The 23,195-nt window shown below is 38.9% G+C and overlaps 1 protein-coding gene across 3 annotated transcripts; it reads left to right on the plus strand.

Annotated features, from left to right (window-relative positions):
- The first annotated feature begins 8,802 nt into the window (after positions 1–8,802).
- Positions 8,803–15,660, plus strand: LOC306853221 (wolframin-like). Of its 3 annotated transcripts, XM_079390475.1 has the most exons (9): positions 8,828–9,007; positions 9,093–9,138; positions 9,643–9,885; positions 10,654–10,730; positions 10,801–10,945; positions 11,088–11,261; positions 11,462–11,539; positions 11,646–11,800; positions 12,829–15,660. In XM_079390475.1, exons 3-9 carry the CDS (start codon positions 9,651–9,653, stop codon positions 14,659–14,661), a joined length of 2,697 nt encoding a protein of 898 aa, XP_079246601.1. In that variant the 5' UTR covers positions 8,828–9,007; positions 9,093–9,138; positions 9,643–9,650; the 3' UTR covers positions 14,662–15,660. The 3 variants fall into 3 exon arrangements, with proteins under 3 accessions (XP_079246599.1, XP_079246601.1, XP_079246600.1); XM_079390473.1 differs by having other exon boundaries at positions 8,803–9,138; XM_079390474.1 differs by lacking the exon at positions 9,093–9,138 and having other exon boundaries at positions 8,831–9,007.
- Positions 15,661–23,195: the final 7,535 nt, after the last annotated feature.

Below are 23,195 nucleotides of genomic sequence, written 5' to 3' on the forward strand. Positions count from 1 at the left end.
TATTTTATTTTTCCTTAAGCAAAATGACAGCAAACCAGGGGTTTATAAAATTATTGACATTTGCATGAGTTGAAAATTTGCTAAATATATGGCCCCCCCCCCCCCCCCCCCCCCCACCCACACACACATTTGGCTCCCAGATGTCCAGCCAGTCACAAGAGTTTACTGCCAGTCTGCAGATACTGCAAGTTTATGGGAAACATCAAAGTAAAGTTCCCTATAAAAACTGGAAAGGAAAAAAAATAATAATAATAAAAAATAAAACCACTTTATTGCATTTTGCACTATTAGGTAGCTAATCGTCAAATACAGGAAGACTCCAAAATCTTTATCTTAAAAAAAAAAACAGAGAGGGAAGAGAGAGGTGCTCATAAATACAGTATTTAAACTTTGTATTTCAGGTAGTGCAGAGTTAACTAAAACTAAAACTATTAAAAACTTTTTGTTCGCTGAAATAAAGCTAAAATAAAATCAATATTAGATAAAATTCTACTAAAAACTAAAACTGAAATAAAATGAACATAACATTACTATAAAATTAAAACTGAAAATTGGAAAAAAATAAAGGATTATTAAAATATTTGATAAAAACGGTAATGGTATATCAATAAGTAACACTACAGCGGCCCCTGTACACTTAAGACACACATGAAAATGTCATTGCATTACATGAACTATCAAACCAAGTGGCATCTGCATAATTATAACCACAAACAGTACATTTTAAAGTCTGACATAAGTGTCTATACATTTTGGGGCCACATACATTCAATAGAGGCCAATAGTGCATATGCAAAACACATTTACAAATGTCCCACCCTAGGAAAACAAATCAAACTCACTGAAGTAAACCACTACCAGAGGACACAGAATGAAAACGTCTACCTTGTTGAACATTTCTGCTGACCTTTGAAACTTTTAATGCCCTGATATCTTAAAAACTTACATAAAGTTGTAATCTAAACCGGTGGGGAATGAAACAGCAGTGTGTTATCTCAGCATATTCAAATTAATGAAGCTGCTCGCTGGTCATGGGTGAACACATGTGACCATACAAGACTGTCCCGTGGAGATACACTGTCTCTTTCTTTAAACCTTTCTCAGTTTAGAGTAAGAGTAAGCAGATTAAAAATGTTCAGTCTATGTGGAAAAAGAGCTCTATACAGATGCAGAACAGGTTTCAATCGCTAAGGGAAGTTCTGTTAGGGCGTAACAGCTATGTTGCCAGTGTAAATACTACAGTGTGTTTGGCAAGGAGGGTTGTGACAGTAATGTGCAACGTCCGGGATCTTATTGAAGCCACCTAACAAAATATCAAATATGGAACCGCAAAGAAACCCAACAAGCACAACAGTAAGTCCAGAGCTGGCTATAGACCTGCATTTGACAGTCAGACATAATAAACCAAGGCTACGTTTCCCAAAAGCATTATAAGCCTAAGTACATCGTAGACCCATTGCCACCATTGCTACGATCAACTTAGGCTTACGATGCTTTTGGGAAACGCAGCCCAGGTCAACCACATTTGAATGCTACATTAATCTGACAAAAATTCCAGGATAATCACCATAATATCATATTTATAGCTTATTTATTACAGCACCGTACACTCTAAAAAGGTACAAAAGCTGTCACTAGGATGTTACCTTTTCAAAAAGTACATTAGTACATCAGTTTATTAGTACCATCTGAAATAAAGACTCAGTGATATTGTACTTTTTTTTTTTTTTGAGAGAGTACGTAACTTGGTATTTACCAACTATAAAAGGCAACATACAGAAATATTAAACCAGTGTTCTGGCTTCCAAAAAAAAAAAAAAAGAGGAAGTAAACTGTATAATAAAAGAAACACATTTAACAACTTGTCCTTATGTGACGTTTACAAAAATGACTTTTGTCCTGAGAACACAGTTCAAGCTTTCTGTTAAAACCTTCCATTAAGCCTCCATCTGCGTAAAGTTAGAGTTAGTAGATTAAACAATTTCAGTCTATGTGGTGAAAGATATCTATAAATATTCAGGTTTGAAGTACTTGAAAATCTTCCTTAATTATATAGTTAACACTTTCCCAAGGCAAGATTATGAAGACCCTAGCTACCTATCTTTGCAGGCCCCCTTCACCCCTAACAGTCCCTAGTAGCAGATGCCATCCTACTTTAAGCAGCAATTGTAATTTGGATAAAACAATTAGTAAATGTGTGCTGTTGTAGGCTGACATTTGAAGACTAAAAACAGCCAGTGGCTGGTCAGAGATCTACAGCTCAGAGGCCCCGGGCCCTGTTGCTCATTCAGATACCCAGTCCTGGTCTGGTCAGTGTGGGTTTATCAAATTCACATTATACCCAACAATTATAGTTCTTGTTCTTGGAAAGAAAAATATGATATGCAAAGAAATAGCTTACTCAAATATTAAAATTCGCAGAAAATGTGCACCCACAGGCCAAAGATGTAGATGAGTTTTTTTGTTCATCGGAACAGATTTTGAGAAATTTACTTACACTTGCTCACCAATGGATCCACTGCAGTGAATGGGTGCCATCAGAATGAGAGTCCTAACAGCTGATAGAAACATCACAATATTCCACAAGTAAATGACATGACTCCAGTCCATCAAGTAATATGTTTGTAAGAAACAAATCCATCATTAAGGCATTTTAACGTTAAATTGTCGCTTCTGGCCAAAATATCAGTCATTACTAATGCTTCATACTGTGGAAAAGTCCCTTTGTTGTCCTCTCACAAAATCCACTAACATCTTTGTTTAGAACAGTTTCGGTGCTTGATCTGTGCATATTTCTCCCCTGATTGGGACTATTCGTTTAAATAAACCCAACAAGCACAACAGTAAGTCTGAAACTGGCTACAGACCACATAATCAAACCAAAATTAGCCACCTAAAAAAATGCAGTTTGTTTGACTACATAATTATGAATCACAAAATGATTTTAAAACAGCAAACAAACAAAAATGAACAAACAGATGTGTATCATGCACACTTGATACCTAACAGCTAGATGATGATCAAAAAAATATGATGTGATGACAGAATTTACAAAAATATTCCATTTAAAATAAGTTTTTGAACTGGGCATTTGAAACCAAGATATAAACCAATGACAGACATACAGGCTAGACCTATTGTGACAACTAGCCCCATTCTTCCCTATTCTGAAGCTGAGCATAAGTAAAATATATATATATATATATATATATATATATATATTCATAGCCCGCAGACATTCTCATAACTTTTCAAGGCCTGGAAATCACGATTCCATAATTCCGCGTTATTTCCAGTTTTCCCATCACCGTGGGAACCCAGTAAGCAGTGCATCCAGAGACACAGAGGCAGTCTTCATCAGCACCGGGCGGGCAGAACCACACCCACAGCACCAGCCATCACAGACCCACTGCAGCTAAACATCTCCGATCATCAAACCACCGCACAACACATCAAACACACCGCCGGATGACTGACAGCGCTGCGTCATCATGATTGACAGCGGAAAGATGAAAGAGAATCGACACCAATCATACGGTCTGGAGCTACACCGTTTACAAAGCTTCACGAGGACAGATGTCACTGTTACATTACCGAACCAAATGCTATGAATTAAATATGGGTGTGTGATGTTGCAGGATCAATAAACTCTCTCCGGTGAAAGTGATGAGACTACCAAATTCATTCATTCGCTCATACAACCGTTCGCATTAAATTACTCAGTTATTTTATAACAATGAAATACCGTGTGTGTGTGCTGGCGAATCAGATGGGCATGTGCAGTGATCCAGGTTATAAATGAACATTTGCTCGTAAGATCCCCAGTAACTTGCCGTGAGCGTCTCAGGTGTCCGCGGTGCAGAAGGCCGAAAATGTGTCCTTAATTCCGCTCTGTCCGGAGAAACACGGCATCTGACAGCAGTTGCGGAAGTGTAGATGAGGGTGGTGTTGATGACAGGCAGCGTTACATTAGTCTCCACTGCACACATGCAAGAGAAATCCGAATCCTACTACAGTGAAGGTCTCGCTTTTAATATTCATGAGCAACGCTCCCGCTGTTGGGAAGGAGCTGTGCAGCGTCAACGGTAAGTAGTTCATATATATGAGCAATTGCAATGTATTAACACACGTCAGCTGTACATAAACTAACCCTTAGTCATAGTACTATCTGTAATTTAACACACACAGTGAAGGACGTCATTCAAAACTCCTCAGCAAACCCTCACTATCAGATAAAAATTATAGTGCTGTATTTAATTATTTGATGTTAATTAGTGTATCTTAAACTGTAATCTCTATACATTTCGTGTATCGATTTGGATACCCTAGGTTTGTTGTTTTATCTAATAATAATAGGTTAATAATAATAATAAATAATGAAAAATCTAAATTCTTTAAATCAAGTCTAAAAATTGAAACAAAATTAAAGTCTAATATTTTTTAAAAATCATTATTAATTTTATTAATTCATTAATAAATAATATAGTTATTTAATAAATGCTTTTAAACAAATAAACACACAAATATTTATTATAAGAGACAGCTTACAATAGTTCTTTCAGATATTGGTTGTTTCAAATAAGAGTTCCCTGCTGATTAACTCAGGTAATAAGTCATAAGGGAGAGAGGAAAATGTGGTTATAGCATGGATGAATGAATGAACATAGTCATAGTGCAGCACCACCATAAGGGGGAGGGAGGTGTGTGGGGTTGACAGTGGGTCTTTGCTGAGTGAAGTGGAAAATCAACCTCAGTCCCAGAAACATCACTAAAGTGCCATCATTCTGACCTAGATTTCCTTGTCTGCTTGCCTCTTTCTGTCTCTCTTTGTATACGTATGTCGGAGTGCAGTTAAACACAGACATTACAGCATGCATGATTAACACCAAATGCGGTCCACTTCCCCACTTCCTCGGGCCAAACTCTCTCTCTCTCTCTCTCTCTCTCTCTCTGGATTTAGTCTTTTTACTTCTTTCACAAGGATCAGAGCATAAAATGATGAAAATGATTGTATCTTCAAAAACATGTATTCTGTTCTCTGGAAAAACAATAATCTAAGTGTGTGTGTGTGTGGGGGGGGGGTGTCAGATGCAACACAATAGGTACAATTAAATTATCATATTTTCTAGAGGTCTACATTTGAGTATTTGTGTCCTTGATATTGTATACACAAATGTAATGTTTCAAATGTACTCTCATGTTGTTGTTTTTGTTGTTTGTTTGTTTGTTTTCCGTAAAATGCACTTATAATGCACTTAAATGGCACACAATTATTGTTACTGCATGGATACTGAATTGTCATACTATTTAGATGTGTAGATTTCTAACACAAAAATATTTTACTAAGCACTCATGTTTTGTATTTTAAAAACACATTTTGGTTTATACACAGAGAAATAAACTCTTCATCACCATTATATTGGCCAGCAAACACTATTCATGAAAGGGGTTACTTACACAGATTTCTAATTTTGCTTCTGTAGTTTGGTAGCTCTCTTCCTCCAACACAGTGAGACATGCCAATGTATACTCCATTTAAAGTTAGTAAAGAGCATTTTACTAATGTATTTATATAGATTTTATGTAGACATATTGAGAGACTACATACATGTACTTTAAAAGTAATAATTAAAATAAATAAAAATGGTCAAATTTGTGAAAGAAATGTCACCAGTCACATCACTGTAGTGTATTTTTCTTCATACATGATTAAAGTTGTGGTAGGAAAAAAAACATTAATGTGAAACCTACTGGGTTTCACATATGTGGACGCCACTCTCCTTCTCATTCTCAGTGTGTGAAACTCATAACAAGCTCATTATCTTAAACCTGCTCTAAGCTGTATTACTCAACAAAGCTTGTAAAGTGTGTGTGTGTGTGTGTGTGAACCTTCTGTTCAAGTAAACCCTAGTACAAAGTCCAACTTGAATGTGGCAAAGACTCTTTTGTTTGTCCCTGATGTTGAACCTAAACACAATAATACTTGGCCATGAGTGTAAGACTGAAAACTACAGAAAACCCATGTTTTAGAAAAGGGAAATATGATCTGATAATCATGCCATCTCAGATGCCATTATTTTTTGTTTTTAAAGATTGGTGGGAGTCTCAAATTCATGCACCATTCACACTTCACTGGCTGACATGACACTTAAAAGAGAGTAAATAAAGAGTTATAAGAAATGTATACGACCCTGATGGTAAGTAAATAGCTGTATATCATATACAAGGGAAAGCAATCCTATCCTGCTTTAGAAGAAGGGCTGCTCTGGCTTGTCTATTCAGTAATGCAGCAAGATCTGTCACCATGGTTACAGCACACATTCCTCATCAGCCGAAGATCATGCACTGCACACACTCACATACTAAACACTATTACAACAGCCCTCAGTTTAACATGTTAAACCCATATTCTTGGTTGTTGTGATAAAATCAGATCAAATTAAACAGTAAAGTATGGATTCTAATCCTTTGCTTTACAGTAGTTATACAATGCATGGTGGAGTAATAATTCCATGCAGTTTTATGTATTTACAATTATAAACATGTTAGACAAGGGCCATTGTGATGTGCTCTTGTAAATGCTTGAGATTAGCATGGTTTAGCATTTTGCTTACACAAGTTTATTACAAAAATGTAAAATAAAATGCAAAAAAAGTATAAAGTGAAACTTTTATTTTTGTTACATTTGTGTTTTGGTTATTTTACTATTTATTTATTTTTTAAATGTAAAATAGTAATAGAAAATTACGTTTCCTGTGTTTATTTACAGAGTGATATAAAAAGCACAATGCCATCTTCTTGGTGATCTCAGGGTTGTATGTATAAGAACAGTATGTTAATTTATGAAATTATGTTGCTGCTTGTTTTTTTTTTTGCCATATATGTTCTTATGCAATGGGTTTTATAGCACCTGGTGGTAAGCTGGTCTATTCCATTCAAATCAAGCAAATAGAAAAACATATATTTGAACAGTATAGAATGCAAGACACAATCCAATTTTTTTCTTTCTTTCTGATATGCATTAAATCTCCTGACAGCTCTCTCCCAAGTGCTTTCACTGCTGTCAGCATTACGCCTGAGAATGATTCCATGGGCTATGTAACACTTTTGATTCTCAAGAAAATGGCAAAGAATAACATAATTGTTGATCAGAATTGCCTTTGACTTGAAATTTGTTATTTAGTTAGCTTATATTTTATAGCTTTCAGGTGGGTGTACTCACTTTTGCAACACAATTTTTTTTTAATTTTTTCACTTAAATCTTATTTTCCTGAATAATTTTGACATCTTCTTCTTGTTAATGATCAAGCAAACTTGCCTAGAACATTATATCTCACAAGACCCATATGTCTTACAAGTAAAAAGTAATTGCTGAATTGTTTAAGCTTCAGAAGCGGTGTATTTATTTTTGCTGAGTCTTGTAAATAGGCTTGCTTGTCCATACCTGCCTCAAGCTTATTTATATCGGTAGTTATCAATTGATTATTTTTGCTGTATTTGGATATAACAAGTACCTCAATCTTCTTGTTCTAGTCCAGAAACGTAACTGATTGAGGTCCTGGTTGGATATTCAGGCTTATTGATCCTTACGGTCATCTATAAACGTGACTGGGACCGTACCTTGGTTTTATCAAGAAGGATGTTCATCCAGTCATCTGCTACTGGCTAAATGGCAGCTCTACATTCATGTTTTCCTACCTGCTGTACAGACTACAATTCTTCCTTTTCCCATTTAACGACGATGTGATATTCCTTGATCAATACACACCATGTTCTTCGTTTAGGCCAGAGAGACCAATCACAATGTTGTCCACAGCACTGGAAGTGAAAAGATGACATTTATCCAAACAGACTGTTAAAAAATTCATAGTGTCATGATGAGTTGAAATTTGAATTGAATTGAATGAATGAATGAATGAATAAGCCATATATGTAGCAATTTATTGGGTATTGCTGTACACCCAAAGCGCTTTACAATCATATGGGGCGTTACCAGAATCTACCACCAGAATCGGCTAGGAAGTTGAACTAGATTTTGGAATGGTTTGCATTCATTGTACTTCCTTAGACTTTCTCATTAAAGAAAGAAAGAAAAAAATCTGCTTCTTATTTTCTATCTATCTCATTTAAAATTCATGAATGCTTAATTTATCACAAATAGTGCACAATCCTAATTGGAAACAAAAAATATTTATAATTGCTTTATATTAGCATTATTACATTAATGCTCATTAAAAAAAAAAAAAAAACTGCACTGTTCAATAACCTGTCTGCACTCCTCACTCACAATGTTCTTATTATTTCCTCTGTTATTTTGCACATTTCTCTGATATTTTGCACATTCCCTTTCATATTTCTGCCTCCGGATGCCGTTAAGGTCATTGGCCATATATAAACATATGCTATTTACATACTTCACTGTATAATGCAACTTCGTTTTATACTTCCTTGCAAGTTGTGTGTACAGTCATTTGCACTGAGCTAGTCTCTCCCCCGCTACCTCATAACTTGCACTATATGTCATAAAACTATATACACATATTTTTTAATATTTATTTATATACTTTGTTATTTGCACTTCTGGTTAGATGCTAACAGTATTTTATCGGCTCTGTACTTGTACTCTGCACAGTGACAATAAAGTTGAATCTAATCTAATCTAATTAATAGTTAATTTTTCATGTGGTTGTGGGTCTTAAAATTAGGCCAAAAAAAGCAAGGCAATTTTAATTATTTATTTAATTATTTTATTTTAGGTCTTTTATTTTGAAAATCCAGGGAGGCGGCAACAGGAACTTGAACAGGACAGTGTCAACTCTCTGCTCCTGTCAGTCAGTCAGTCAGTGGGGGAGGGTTTATTATTGAGCAGCATCTGGACGCAGGACGGGCCTCTGTGTGCTCATCACTTACTTTAGTTACAAGGTGTCTGGTGTTAGAATAGGCTTAAGTAACAAGAGTTGTGCTGACAGCTCTGCCATACTTATGATGGAGTGATAGAGGAGCTCAGGTAAGAAAAAATAAGCGACAGAAAGGCAGTCGGTGATTGAAATCTCGCGGTGTAGTTTCATGTAACGTTATGTATGTCTGTGAAGAGCATTCTGGAAAATCAACAGTTTAAGCGTTTGGAAGTGATCGGAGGTATTTCTGTTTGCTTGTTGATATTGTTTGCTTGAGTGTAACTTTACTTTCTGTTCTGCAGGTCAGTAGTGAAGGTGACACAGCTGAGCAATGACAGAATGACAGCTCAGCCTTTTTGCAAACAGTGTAGAAAATAACCTGTTTACAAAACAGTTACCATGGTAACAACAATGGCTTTCATTGTATAGTTTCCATGAAATGAAGTAGTAGTTATTTCAACTACTGTAAAATCATAATAAATTCATGTGGGATCTCCCTAAAAATCTTTCAGAATTCCTTTGTTGTTTTTTTTGATGACTAAGTTTCATAGTAGTAATAATAGTAACAGTGTGGTAATGTAGTGGAATCAATACATATGAGCTGGAAAGGAAAAGTAGGACTTTAGCATTTCAAAAAAAAAAAAAAAACATAAAAAAAGCCTGACGCAGTAAATACAGCAATGAAAAGATAACTGTCCCTTATTTTAAAAAGCACTATCACAAATGTTGTGTCTTTTTGTTTTAGGCTTAGAAATGGATGGCTCTCTTCTTCAATCTCCACTGCCACCCCCAGCATCACCTGTCCCCACAGCTTTCTCTGCATCTGGGCACACCATGCATCCAGTGTCCTCTTCTTCAATGCCTAGCCCCTCCCCTTCAACAATGACTTCACCTCCACATCACGCCTCACAGACAGGTCGATCCCAGCTGAATGCAGCCAGCAATTCCCACACTGCCTTTCCAGGACAATCATCTTTTCCTCTACAGGGTACGGATTCACTCTATGTTCGATAGCTCAGATGTCACATACTCCCGTGCTGGTATTCCCCAAGTTCCTGTGTCAATAATCACTGACTCATGAGTTCAGATCTAATATTACACACTCACAAGTGTTGTTTTCAGTAATTGAAATAAAGCTGAAATTAAAAATAAATGATAAAGACTTAACATTTAAAAACGTACAATTAAAAATGTCACCACAACTACACAAATTACTAAAACTGATACAAAAACAAATAAATGCTAAATTAAAATATTTAAAAAATATATTTTTAAAATAAAAAAATAATATTTTTAATTACTAAAACTTAAAAATAAAAATATATTTTTTAAATCATTTAAAATATTTATAAAAACTACAATATATATAAACAATACTACAATGATCCTGACATGCACGTCATAAATGGTACAATACAACATCCAGTTGCCATATGAAGAGCACTGATGTTGTCAGTTGTTTTAATGTTTTTCTTCTTTGTTTTCTGCTTTTAACTACCAAGAAAGTGTCGTAAACTGAGCTACATTTAACACATCCATAGATATGCCAGGACTACATTGCCTGAACACACTGCTCTGCTTTGCAAATAGTTGCAAATAAGTTGGTGTAGGTAGTCAAAAAAGTCTGATTTGAAAAACAAATGTGTGTAAAAATCTGCTGGGTGAACATCTTTAGTATAAACTGGACTGGTTTGCCACTATACATATTTGTTGTGACAGCATAAAATGAATATGTATGCTGATTTTCATTTTCTAGGGGAAATCTCAGAGGAACTGAGCATAGATGATCTTAAACAGAGGGCAAAGAATGGAGACACCAAAGCACAGACAGAGGTCTGAATGCAACAAACACACTACACATCTTTATAGTAATTACAAAAATTTACACTGTGTTTTTGGACAGATTGGCAGGTATTACTTGAGATTAGCTGAGCAAGAAGATGAGGAAGTGAATTCTGTTACTGCCGTTACATGGCTGCTCCACGCGGCAAAAAATGGACGGAAAGATGCAGTGAAACTGCTACAGCGCTGCCTGCATGAAAGAAGGGGTAAAGCAGATACTTATTATGATATCTAAATTATGAAGATGTGGCATTCCTTTGCCTATACTGAATTTATAATGGATTAATGTGTGCGCGTGTGTGTGTGTGTGTGTGTGTGTGTGTTTGTGTGCGTTTGTGTTTGTGCCAGGCATCACAGCTGAGAACAGAGAGGAGGTGTGTTCCCTGGCATGTGAATCTCGTTTTCAGCGCAGTGTAAGGAAAGCAGCTCTGTTAATGTACTGGAAACTCAATCCAGAGAGGAAGAAAAACATCACTGCCACTGAACTTCTGGAAAATGTGAGCCAGCTCAACACTGAGACAGGTGAAACATCAGCAATCTGTTGTTGTGATCAACCAGTTTGGACAATGGTTTTATGTCATTACTGTTGTGTTGTCCCCAACCTGTATGCTGTTAAAATGTATAACTTTCTAAAAAGTTCTTCAACAGTAAATCAACAGTGTCGACTGTAAATATCTCCAGAACATTTAACATGCTTCTGTGTCCTTCTCCTCCTCCTCTAGATGGTGCTCCCAGCAGCCCTCTCTCAACCCCAACACAGAAACAAAGAAAAGTTTTGGAGAGTTTGGTCTCAAGAGATGGTGAATACATTGTGTTGTTCCTTTAGAGTATTATTTTTTAGACTTTAATTGCATATGTAGTAATATGCATATAATATTCCTAATTTGTGTGTCTGTTCTCTGGCAGGGGTTGATTTTATTGGTGTAGAAAAGTTTGTTGAGAATACTAAACAGTATGCTGAGGGTATTTCCCCAACTCCTGCCATGGAAGGGGTCGCAGGTGATGATGATGACGATGAAGGGCCAGTAAAGAACCCAGATGAACTGCCTTTGCATCAGAAGGTGTGATTACATTTCTGCTTAAATCTATGTATGTGAAAACTTGGCGAGCTGACTCATTGTGTACTGCCTACATGGCCAGCTGTCCACACAAATGGTATCTTAACCAAAGTGGAATATCCTAAGTAATTGATGTTAGATGCTCTTCATAGACAATAGGTGCTGATTACACACAGGATGTTGGCTAATGTGCCGATGCATGAGACACCACATTTATTGGATGAAATGATGCATCTTTAGTTTGGTAGAAAACCTTGCTTATACAGTCATTAGCAATGCATGTTATTCCATGTCTGCGACACAATCGGACATTTGGCATGTTCAACATCATCAGTGTTCGAGCATTCCCCTATAAATAATGGTTCAATAACAAAAGTGATCAAATATTAAAATACAACACAAAAAATAAATTTTAATAAAGTGTATTATATGTATTTTTTGTAAATTTTTGTTACCTAAAAGTAGGCCACATATACATGATATTTGGAATTCTCTGTTTTTCAGAATTTTGCAGAATCAAATCAAATTTTAATGGGAAAGTTCATCCAAATTTACAAATTGTCTTTCCAAATCCATCTGAATCGAGTGGTTTAATCCGAGTCTTGCCACTTGTTTTTTAAGATGAACAGATATAATTTAGGCTTTTGATTCACATAAAAATGGTAGAATGGATGACTGATCAACACACCTACATAGAGCACATCAAGTGCATCCACAGAAGCTGAAACGTGTGCCTGATGCATGAAAACCAACCTCATGCCGTTCTCCTGCATCAAGTCGTGTGGATTTTCAATGGATAGGCAAAAATTTATGTTTTGAGAGTGAACGATAGTCTTATGGGTTTGGAATACAATGACATGTTAATTTTTTTGGTGGACCATCCCTTTAATGACAACAAATTCTTAATATTTCTAACAGTTGACATCACTACTATTTAGTAAAGCAGCTCGCTATGTTTTGAGACACAGCCAATGTTATAGTGTACTAAAAATGATTTTTGGCTAAACAAATAATTTTCTTATTACCCACAGGTGTTGAAATTTCCTCTTCATGCAGTGATGGAGGTGAAAGAAGTGTTGATTGACTGGGCGTCACGTGCTGGCATGCAGTGGATTAGCGCCCTCATACCTACTCATCACATCAATGCCCTCATCTTCTTCTTCATCATCTCCAACCTAACCCTGGAGTTCTTTGTCCTTGTCATTCCCCTCATTATATTCTATCTCTCCTTCGTGTCAATGGTAATCTGCACGCTCCGAGTCTTCCAGAACAGCAAGGCATGGGAGAACTTTCGAGCGCTGACAGCCATGTTGTCTCATTTTGAGCCGGGGATCGACCTTGAGCAGGCCGAGTCCAACTTCACATGGAACCACCTTGAGCCATACCTCTACTTCCTCCTTTCTGCGCTTTTCCTCATCCTTTCGTTTCCTGTGGCAGACAAGTCCTGCTTGCCATGTTCGGAACTGGCTACGGTTGCAGTCTTTTTCACTGTAAGCAGCTACTTAAGCCTGCGACCAACAGCGCAGCAGCATGCCAAATTTGCTCTGCTCTCTCAGGTTGCCTCCACCATGTCTGCTTTCATGAATCAGTTGCTGGGCGGCTGGGTGGGTCGTATAGTTGGTGGTGCTTGGTTCAGCATGCACCTTGGTGATCGGTTGGTACTGCATGTGGGTGTGCCTTGTGTTCTGTATCTCTACCTCCTCTACCTGTGTTCGCGTATGGCCACAGCAGGTGGTCCACGTGGCACCTACTGTGTGCTGCTGCCCTACCTGGTGTGCTTCATCTGGTGTGAACTGTCCGTGACGCTGTTGCAAGAGTCCACTCTGTTGGGGCTTATGCGCACAGCTGTGGGCTACCTCCTTTTCTTATTTTCTTTGCCGGTGGTATCGCTGGCTTTAGCAGCTGTAATGCTGGTGCAGCTAGTGCAGTGGTTCCTCGCCCTGGAACTGACAAAAATGGTTGTAACAGTATGCGTTTGTGTGCTGCCTGTCCTGCTGCACTGGTGGACACGATTTAGTGTGTCGCCCTTGGCAGTGCTGCGATCTTTGCGGCATAGCAGTGTGGTCAAGTTGATCCTTGTGTGGATTTCAGCTCTGGTGCTCTTCAGCTGGTTCTACGTGTACCGTTCGGAGGGGATGAAGGTATACAACTCCACCCTGACTTGGCAGGAGTACAGCGACCTGTGCGGTCCTCGTGCCTGGAGGGAGCGTAACATGGCACATGCCCAGATCCTCTGCAGCCACTTGGAGGGACACCGGGTGACGTGGGAGGGCCGGTTTAAGTATGTTCGCGTCACTGAGATTGAGAACGGCGTGCAAGCTGTCATCAACCTTCTACCCGTCTTTATAGCGGACTGGGTCCGATGTCTATACGGTGAGGAGTATCCTGCCTGTGAAGAGACTCAGACAGGACCCGCTGAACCACTGTGTCAGCTCAAGGCCCTTGCAAAGCACAAGTGCCATGTCAAACGTTTCGACTACTACAAGTTTGAAGTAACTATGGGGATGCCGCAGAAGGGGCGCAATGGGGCACAAGATTTTGATGATGCCACCAAAGACATTGTGCTGCGGGCTAGTAATGAATTTCGCCGTGTCTTACTGGCACTCAGCTCAGGTAGCGTGGTGGAGTTCAGCACGGTACTTGAGGGTAGACTGGGCAGCAAATGGCCAGTGTTTGAGCTCAAAGCCTTGCGCTGCAAGACATGTGCCTCACCGCTTGTACCAATACAACAACAGGTCAAGATCGAGCAGGACTGGAGGGTTAGTGCCAGAAATGCCTTTGTGTTCGCCTTCAATTTCCTGTTCCACCCTCTGCTCTCAGCTGAAGTGGACAGTACTGTAGCTACTACAGATGTATCTGTGTGAAGCTAGTTTTTGACCATTGGCATACACTGCAGTATTAGACTGAACTTCGAAGTGCAAGGAGACTAATGATATTTGATAAAGTGCATTAGATAAAAGCGCTACTAAAACGGCAGAGGCGCTGTCATCTTGTTTTGCCTATTCCAAGTATGAAAGTGAATGGCTTTCTGTAGCACCTACAGCAGAGGTGCCCATTTCTGTTCCTGGAGGACAACGATCCTGCAGAGTTGAGCTAGGCTGCTTGAACACAACTGCCTTGAAGTTTCTTATAATCCTGAAGACCTTCATTAGCTGGTTCAGGTGTCTTTAATTAGGGTTGAAGCATGAAAGTGGTCATTCAGAAGCAGACTTGGACACCTCAGTGCTACAGTAACCAAATAAAATACCACTACAATCCCTGAACTATTTAATTCCCCTTTAACTATTTAATCAAACGTTTAGGAATATGAATATGCATATCATGGGGAAATTGAAAGCCATGCCTAAATTTCCAAAAACCAGTGCATCTGGACATCTTAATTTTCTACAGTGAGAGATTACTGTACATTCACTAGCTTTCCCATGTTTTACTGATAATAGGGCTTTTGAATGTCTGATATTATATTTAATTTAGTTAATGTATTGGAAGATAATTCATTTCTATTTGGGTGTGTGTGTGTGCCTGTGTTTTGTTATTATTATGCCTTAGATTGGCTCAAAAGTATCTATTGAAGATTTAGGTAACTTACATTTTAGGGCATATAGAACAAATGTGAAAATGATTAACGATTTTTCTGTGAAAATACTGTACAGAACAATAGAAGTTTTTCTTAGACATGCCTAAAGATCTTTTTATTAAGTTTGGTATTGTTATTGTCATATATATTAATAATAAGATCTATTTGAGATTTTAGTAGACATTTCAAACCTTAAACATTGCTGAAAAAATATTTGATTGTTTGTGGCTGCTTTGAAGGTACAATATGACCACTACATTGCACAATATTAAAACACTGTACATAGTGACTGAATTTGTCCTGTGTGAAAAATCAGCCCTTTTATCAATTTTATTTGCAGTACTATAAATATGTGAATATGCCACCACTGCATTATATAACAGTAAATACTTAAGTGCCACTCACATTTATCATTCCTATATAACCAAAGAGAAGCCACCCACACATGTCCGCATATCAACATATCACATTATCTCCATTTACTGAAATACACTGTCTGTTTTCCTTTCTGTCCTGCTATGATTTCAGTGAATGTTCCACCTTATGTTACAGACTTGTGGGTGGGCATGTTTGACTTGGGCCAGTAAACAACAACCCTTAACTTAACAGTTAAAATACTGAGGTCCGGTTTCATAGACAGGGTTTAGCCTAAACTAGGATTAGGCCATAGTTCAATTAGGACATTTAAGTAATTTTTATAAACATGCCTTAGAAAAAAGCATTTCTGGTGTGCATCTTAAGACAAAACAAAGGCACTAACATGTTTTAAGATCAGTTAGTGTAAGTTTATTTCAGTTGAAACGGCTCAGATTTACATTTTAGTCTAGGACTAGGCTTAAGCCTGGTCTGTGAAACCGGGGGTGAATATCATAACCACATAACAAGCTGGTATCATGTCAGCAAACTTTGGATGCACAAACACATTCTTCAGAGAATGTAAAAATCTAGTTTTATGCATTATGCAGAGTAAAGAGAAGTGCAGTAAGGCAGCAGAGTTTTCAGATATTTACAGTTGTGTTCAAAATAATAGCAGTGTTTTTAAAAACGTGAGTAAAGCTCAAAATCCTTATAATATTTTTTATTTCCATTCATTAGGAACACTGCACATTATATTTTACATCAAAACATGAAGAAAAACTATCAATATTTTAATTACTTTACAGAAAATACAGGGGAAGTCGTGGCCTAATGGTTAGAGAGTCGGACTCGTAATCCAAAGGTTGCGGGTTCGAGTCTCGGGCCGGCAGGGATTGTAGGTGGGGGGAGTGAATGTACAGCGCTCTCTCCACCCTCAATACCACGACTGAGGTGCCCTTGAGCAAGGCACCGAACCCCCAACTGCTCCCCGGGCGCTGCAGCATAAATGGCTGCCCACTGCTCCGGGTGTGTGTTCACGGTGTGTGTGTGTTCACTGCTGTGTGTGTGCACGATGGATGGGTTAAATGCAGAGCACGAATTCCGAGTATGGGTCACCATACTTGGCAGTATGTCACTTCACTCACTTCACTCACTCACTCACTCACTCAAAATGAAGAAAAAAAATGGTATTGGGCTGTTCAAAAAAATAGCAGTGTCTGCATTTTTCATTACAAACTCAAATATTTACTCAATAAACTGAAAAAACGTTAAGATTTAGCATTCCTGTGAATCACTAAACTAATATTTAGTTGTATAACCACTGTTTTTGAGAACTGCTTCACATCTGTGCTGCATGGAGTCAACCAACTTCTGGCACCTGTAAACAGGTATTCCAGCCCAGGATGATTTGACAACCTTCCACAATTCCTCTGCATTTCTTGGTTTTGCCTCAGAAACAGCATTTTTGATGTCACCCCACAAATTTTCTATTGGATTAAGGTCCGGGGATTGGGCTGGCCACTCCATAACCTTAATTTTGTTGTTCTGGAACCAAGATGCTGCTCGCTTACTGGTGTGTTTGGGGTCGTTGTCTTGTTGAAACACCCATTTCAAGGGCATTTCCTCTTCAGCATAAGGCAGCATGACCTCTTCAAGTATTCTGATATAAGCAAATTGATCCATGATCCCTGGTATGCGATAAATAGGCCCGACACCAAAGTAAGAGAAACAGCCCCATATCATGATGCTTGCACCACCATGCTTCACGGTCTTCAGAGTGTACTGTGGCTTGAATTCAGTGTTTGGGGGTCGTCTGACAAACTGTCTGCGGCCCTTGGACCCAAAAAGAACAATTTTACTCTCATCAGTCCACAAAATGTTTCTCCATTTCTCTTTAGGCCAGTCGATATGTTCTTTGGCAAATTGTATCCTCTTCAGCACATGTCTTTTTTTTAACAGTGGGACTTTGCGGGGGCTTCTTGCCAATAGATTAGCCTCACACAAGCGTCTTCTAATTGTCACAGTACTCACAGGTAACTTCAGACCATCTCTGATCTCCCTGGAGCTGATCATTGGCTGAGTCTTTGCCATTCTGGCTATTGTTCGATCCATTCGAATGGTAGTCTTCCGTTTTCTTCCACGTCTCTCTTGTTTGGCTTTCCATTTTAAAGCATTGGAGATCATTTTAGCTGAGCAGCCTATCATTTTCTGCACTTCTTTATATGTTTTCCCCTCTCTAATCAACGTTTTAATTAAAGCACGCTGTTCTTCTGAACAATGTCTGGCACGACCCATCGTTCTCAGGTTTTCAGAGAGAATTGGTTGTACAACATGTGCTGGCTTCATCCTTAAATAAGGGCCACCTGAATGACACCTGTTTCTTCACATAATGAATGACCTCACTGATTGAACTCCACACTGCTATAATTTTGAACATGCCCCTTTCACTTAATTATTCAATTACACAGACTCAGGAGCATTCATATCATGAATGTTGGGTCTGTTGGTTTCTCCGAGTCTACTACACCTACTAGTAAATTATTTGCCATGTAATAATATGATTTATACCAAAAACAGTGATTGATCTGGTTAGTCATGTTGGACTGCTATTATTTTGAACACAACTGTATGAACAGTACAACCATTAGATGGCAGAATAATTATATCTACTGAAACTCGAGTGCACCGGTGAAAGCCACCTCCAAAATCTGTTACCTCTGCTTGAAAACAGAATTATGAAGGACTCGACCATGCAGACTGGGATTGTACACAGGAGTGTTCAGAAAGTGTATGTTCATCTAGTAAATGTCAGGTATATGGCAGAGATTCAAGATTCACTATGCTGTTTTCTAGTGGGTTGAAATGATTTATTATTATTATTTCTGCACAAGAAAATAAGGGTGGTGCTTTCCTATAAAGAATAAAAGACAGCAAAAATTAAGTAATCCATTTTAGTTTTAATATTTTCTGTAAAAGCTGGGTGTAGGACATATCTGTACAACACATGTTTTACGTGTATGTTTTTGCTATTACTGTATTGTTCCGAATATAAGACGGTTATGTTAATTACACAATAGGTGGCGCCAAATACGTGTAAAGCGAGTGTGCCCCCAGGAGTGACCCACAACTGCAGGGGTGTCAAACTCAGTTCCTGGAGGGCCACAGTCCACCACAGTTTAGATTCCCTAAACCCAAATTAAACACACCTCTTCCAGCTAATCAAGTTATTTAGGGTTATTTGAAAAGTACATGATATGTGTGTTGAAGCAAGGTTGGAACTAAACTCTGCAGGGCTGTGGCCCTCCTGGAACTGAGTTTGACATCTGTGCCCTACTGCTTATTGAGCTGCTGTGTTATGCATCTAGCCTAGTGTTCCACAACTGGTGGGTTGAGAACCAAATATTGGTCACAAGACCATTTTGAAGGGGTTGCAGAGATTGCAGTCAAAGGATAACAATGTGAGATGTGAGACTTTAATTTTGAAAGACATGCACAAAAACTCGTATATTTGGTCAGGTAAGCTGTAGTTTCGCATAACCAGACCTTGTTGGCAGAAGATCTGGGAACCTTGGCCACTTTGAATGGCCATATGTGAAGTGACATTCAGCCAAGTATGGTGACCCATACTCGGAATTCGTGCTCTGCATTTAACCCATCCAACGTGCACACACACAGCAGTGAACACACACACACACACCGTGAACACACACCCGGGAGCAGTGGGCAGCCATTTTATGCTGCAGCGCCCGGGGAGCAGTTGGGGGTTCGGTGCCTTGCTCAAGGGCACCTCAGTCGTGGTATTGAGGGTGGAGAGAGCGCTGGACATTCACTCCCCCCACCTACAATTCCTGCCGGCCGGAGACTCGAACCCGCAACCTTTGGATTACAAGGCCGACTCTCTAACCATTAGGCCACGACTTCCCCTGTGACTTCCGACTTCCCCTGTGACATGCAAAGCAAAGTCACATTTCGTTTTGAGCCGCGTCATGTTTAGGGGCATGGAAATGTCCCCACAGTAACAGTAAAACTCTTGGACATATTGTAAAGATTTTATGCCACAAACTTTAAATATTTCACATACTTTTGAAAATCCAGCATTTAGTTGATCCTGATAAGCGCTCGTCATCACAGTTGTAAATACTATGGCTTTCTTCTTCCATGAGAGGGTTTGGCATAACGGCATCTTTGTTTCCTGGTGTCACATTAAAGTACGCGTCACGCACATCTCCCGGAAATCCTGTATAATGTAACCAATCCGAAGACTACTTTCGAAACTCCTAAAGTGGTACCAATTTTTTGTGCGATATGCATCAGACTTTCAGCCAACGGTTCATGGGTGTGACGTCTGCTGCTAAGACTATATAAGATGTTGTCAGGCCATATGTCAGTGTCATTATTCTAACGTTATTTTCGGAAACTGTTATGAAATAAAGTCTCATCTCAGAAAAAAATTATTTTCTGTCCTGTCAGCCGTTGTGCCGGGCTTGTTGCACTCTTCCATCGCTTGTGTGCGGCGGCATAGTTATGTTGGTAAATTATGAAATTACCAAAACGTACCATTAAATTATGTGACTGGTACTAGCAGGGAAAGATTTGAATGCAGGCACATTCTATTAATCAGGAGCAGTTTCCATGTTTCATCCCTTAGGAAAATTAACCATGGTTTTATTGTAGTAAAAGTGTAGTAAACATTTTTTTTATTGCTATTTGTATAACTACAGATTTACTACAATTGCCATGGTTAAACTATAGTTAATGTAGCAAAACTTTTATTTTCACTTTGTGTTATTTTGTAGTATATTTTTAAATGACTGTGGTGGCACACAAATATATTTTACGTTTTTTAGGACTAATTAGGTCAAAGACAAGACAAGATTCCGACTTATATTTAGAACAATATATAAGGTGTAGCTGTTTAGAGTATGTCTAAACTATAAGATCTGCTGAAACTGTTCTGGCAGCTTGGGTTTGTCAGTCATAGACATGCTTAAAGCCAGACTTTTTCCAGACTTCCTTTTCCCAAGTAACTTGCAGAATTACAGTGTCTGGCAGACATGTGGCTTATTTCATTTTAAAGCCAGCAATACAGGATCAGTTTCTGATTTTATAAGAAAAAAAACCCATTATGGATACATAGAAAGCTACACATACCAATGGCACTGGTTCAAGTGAAGGATTACCTGTTTAAACCACAAATAACATCCAAATGGATTGATTTCTCCTTCTACAATAACCTATGTATCATACTGTGCTGCTAATGTTTTTATAATGATTATATATGATGATACTGAATCCATGATGGTATGAAATAATATATTTAAAATTAAACATGGCCGGAATGGTGTGAATGAAAAGTATAACCTAATATTTTATCATTTTTACTTGGGAGAAAAATGTGCTGAATATGCCCTTAGTACAAACACTATTTTAATTTCATTACCCATGGAAAACTTTCTGACAGTGAACCATTTCAAGGACGTGATGGCTTTCAGTAGTTTGGTGCTATTTTACAAAGTTTTACTCATTAAGAACTTGTTTTTGTGAAGAGTCATCTTGAATAGTGTACTGTGGAATGATATTCTGGACTATATTCAAAAGGTATTGCAAATTATAGCATTTCCAATTCGTGGACGCCCATGTCTTTCAAGTCAAGTCAAGTCAAGTCACCTTTATTTATATAGCGCTTTTAACAATACAGATTGTGTCAAAGCACTTAACAGTATCAAATTGGAGGATAGAGTATCAGTAATGTATAATAATAAGATTAAACACTCAATCTCCAGGAGATTATTGTTTATTTATTATTTACTTATTGTTTTAATTCAGATTTTAAATGTATAAATGTATTATATTTCTATTTTTATATTGTTGCCATTTCTAACGATAATAGTTTTATGTAGTTAGGTATTTTATTATATTTTTAGTTATTTTGTTTTATTTTTATTTTTAGTTTAGGTCTTCACTGGGGATATGTCCCCGGGGCTCATCCAGGTGTCCTGGCCTCCACCAACGATCGGGGCCGCAGACATCATCTCCCGGCGCCAATCCACCATCTGATCCGGACACGGACTGAGAAACAGAATAAGAAAGAAACAGACAAATATTAACGTAGATGCCATTCTTCTTACGATGTAACGAGTACATTGTGTGTTATGGGGAGTGTTCCCGGTTCCGGTTGATCTAATTAATGCAGCGTAACAATCTTTTAACGGATTTTAATAATAGAAGCGTATTAGTGTGTTATGTGTGAGTCAGATTAAAGAAATGTGTCTTTAATCTAGCATTAAACTGACAGAGTGTGTCTGCCTCCCGAACAGTGTTAGGTAGATTGTAGTCCCAACCCTTAATCCAGCCAAGTTAACACAGGGCTGCACCCCTCTATAGGTCTGGTACCGGACCTAGCTGAAACAGCCAGACATGCACCTGGCAAATTGTAAGTCAGTGCCAGTGCCATCAGCTAGACAGAAAAATGCAATGCAAAAGAGGCAATTTCATGTTATAAAACTTAGCAAATGTGTATTGTAAAGACAATCATGCTGCCAAACAAATGTCCTGAATAGACATACCTTTAGACCAGGCCCATAACGACACCAAACTCCTTGTGGAGTGGGCTCGAACATGTATTGGGCAGTGAATACCTTGGGAGAAACCAGGCTCAGTTGGGGGGTCAGTTCTCCTCTGGCCAGACGAAACATTTTGGTAGGTAGCATATAGCACAATAGGTAACCCTCATTCCCTGATGGAGGGAATGGAGACGTACGTCGGACTGACCGACGAATAGGAATCTCGCTAGATAGGCCAATCTGCTTCGAGATCTGCCTTGTATGGTCTCTCTGGAGCAATAAGCGCATGTAACGCAGCAAGCCGACACTAAGCCGGGACCTCTCCGTGCCTCTGACCTGAGTTGAGAACACGGGAGGAAACCGGCTCGACACGAAGGCTATAGAATCTAGCGAACATGTTAGGTGTTGCCCAGCCCGCAGCTCTACAAATATCTGTCAGCGAGGTGCCACGAGCCAGCGCCCAAGAGAATGCCACGCCTCTCGTAGAGTGGGCATGCAACCTGAGCGGGCAGGGCACGCCTTGTGCTGACAATGGCGTCCACTATCCAGTGGGCCATCCTCTGCTTGGAGATAGCCTTTCCCTTCTGCTGGCCTCCATAACAGACAAAGAGCTGGTCTGAGGTCCTGAGGCTTTGAGTTATGTCTATGTACAGTCACAAGGCGAGAACTGGACAGAGCAAAGCCAGGGCTGGGTCTGCCTCCTCCGGGGGAAGTATTTGCAGGCTCATTACCTGGTCCCTGAAGGGAGTGGTAGGAACCTTGGGCACATAGCCAAGCCGGGGTCTCAGTACCACGTGGCCGTCACCCGACCCGAACTCTAGGCACGATTCGTTGACCGAAAATGCCTGCAGGTCCCCTACCCTCTTGATGGAGGCCAATGCAACCAGCAACAAAGTCTTCA

This window comes from Barbus barbus (genome assembly GCF_936440315.1).
Source record: "Barbus barbus genome assembly, chromosome: 33".
NCBI lineage: Eukaryota > Metazoa > Chordata > Actinopteri > Cypriniformes > Cyprinidae > Barbus > Barbus barbus.

Coding starts and splice junctions, on each gene's coding strand:
- LOC306853221 (XM_079390473.1), top strand. CDS start 9,081: ATGTCTGTGAAGAGCATTCTGGAAAATCAACAGTTTAAGCGTTTGGAA. Junction 9,139..9,642: donor GCGTTTGGAAGTGATCGGAG/GTATTTCTGTTT, acceptor TTTTTGTTTTAG/GCTTAGAAATGGATGGCTCT. Junction 10,946..11,087: donor CTGCCTGCATGAAAGAAGGG/GTAAAGCAGATA, acceptor TGTTTGTGCCAG/GCATCACAGCTGAGAACAGA.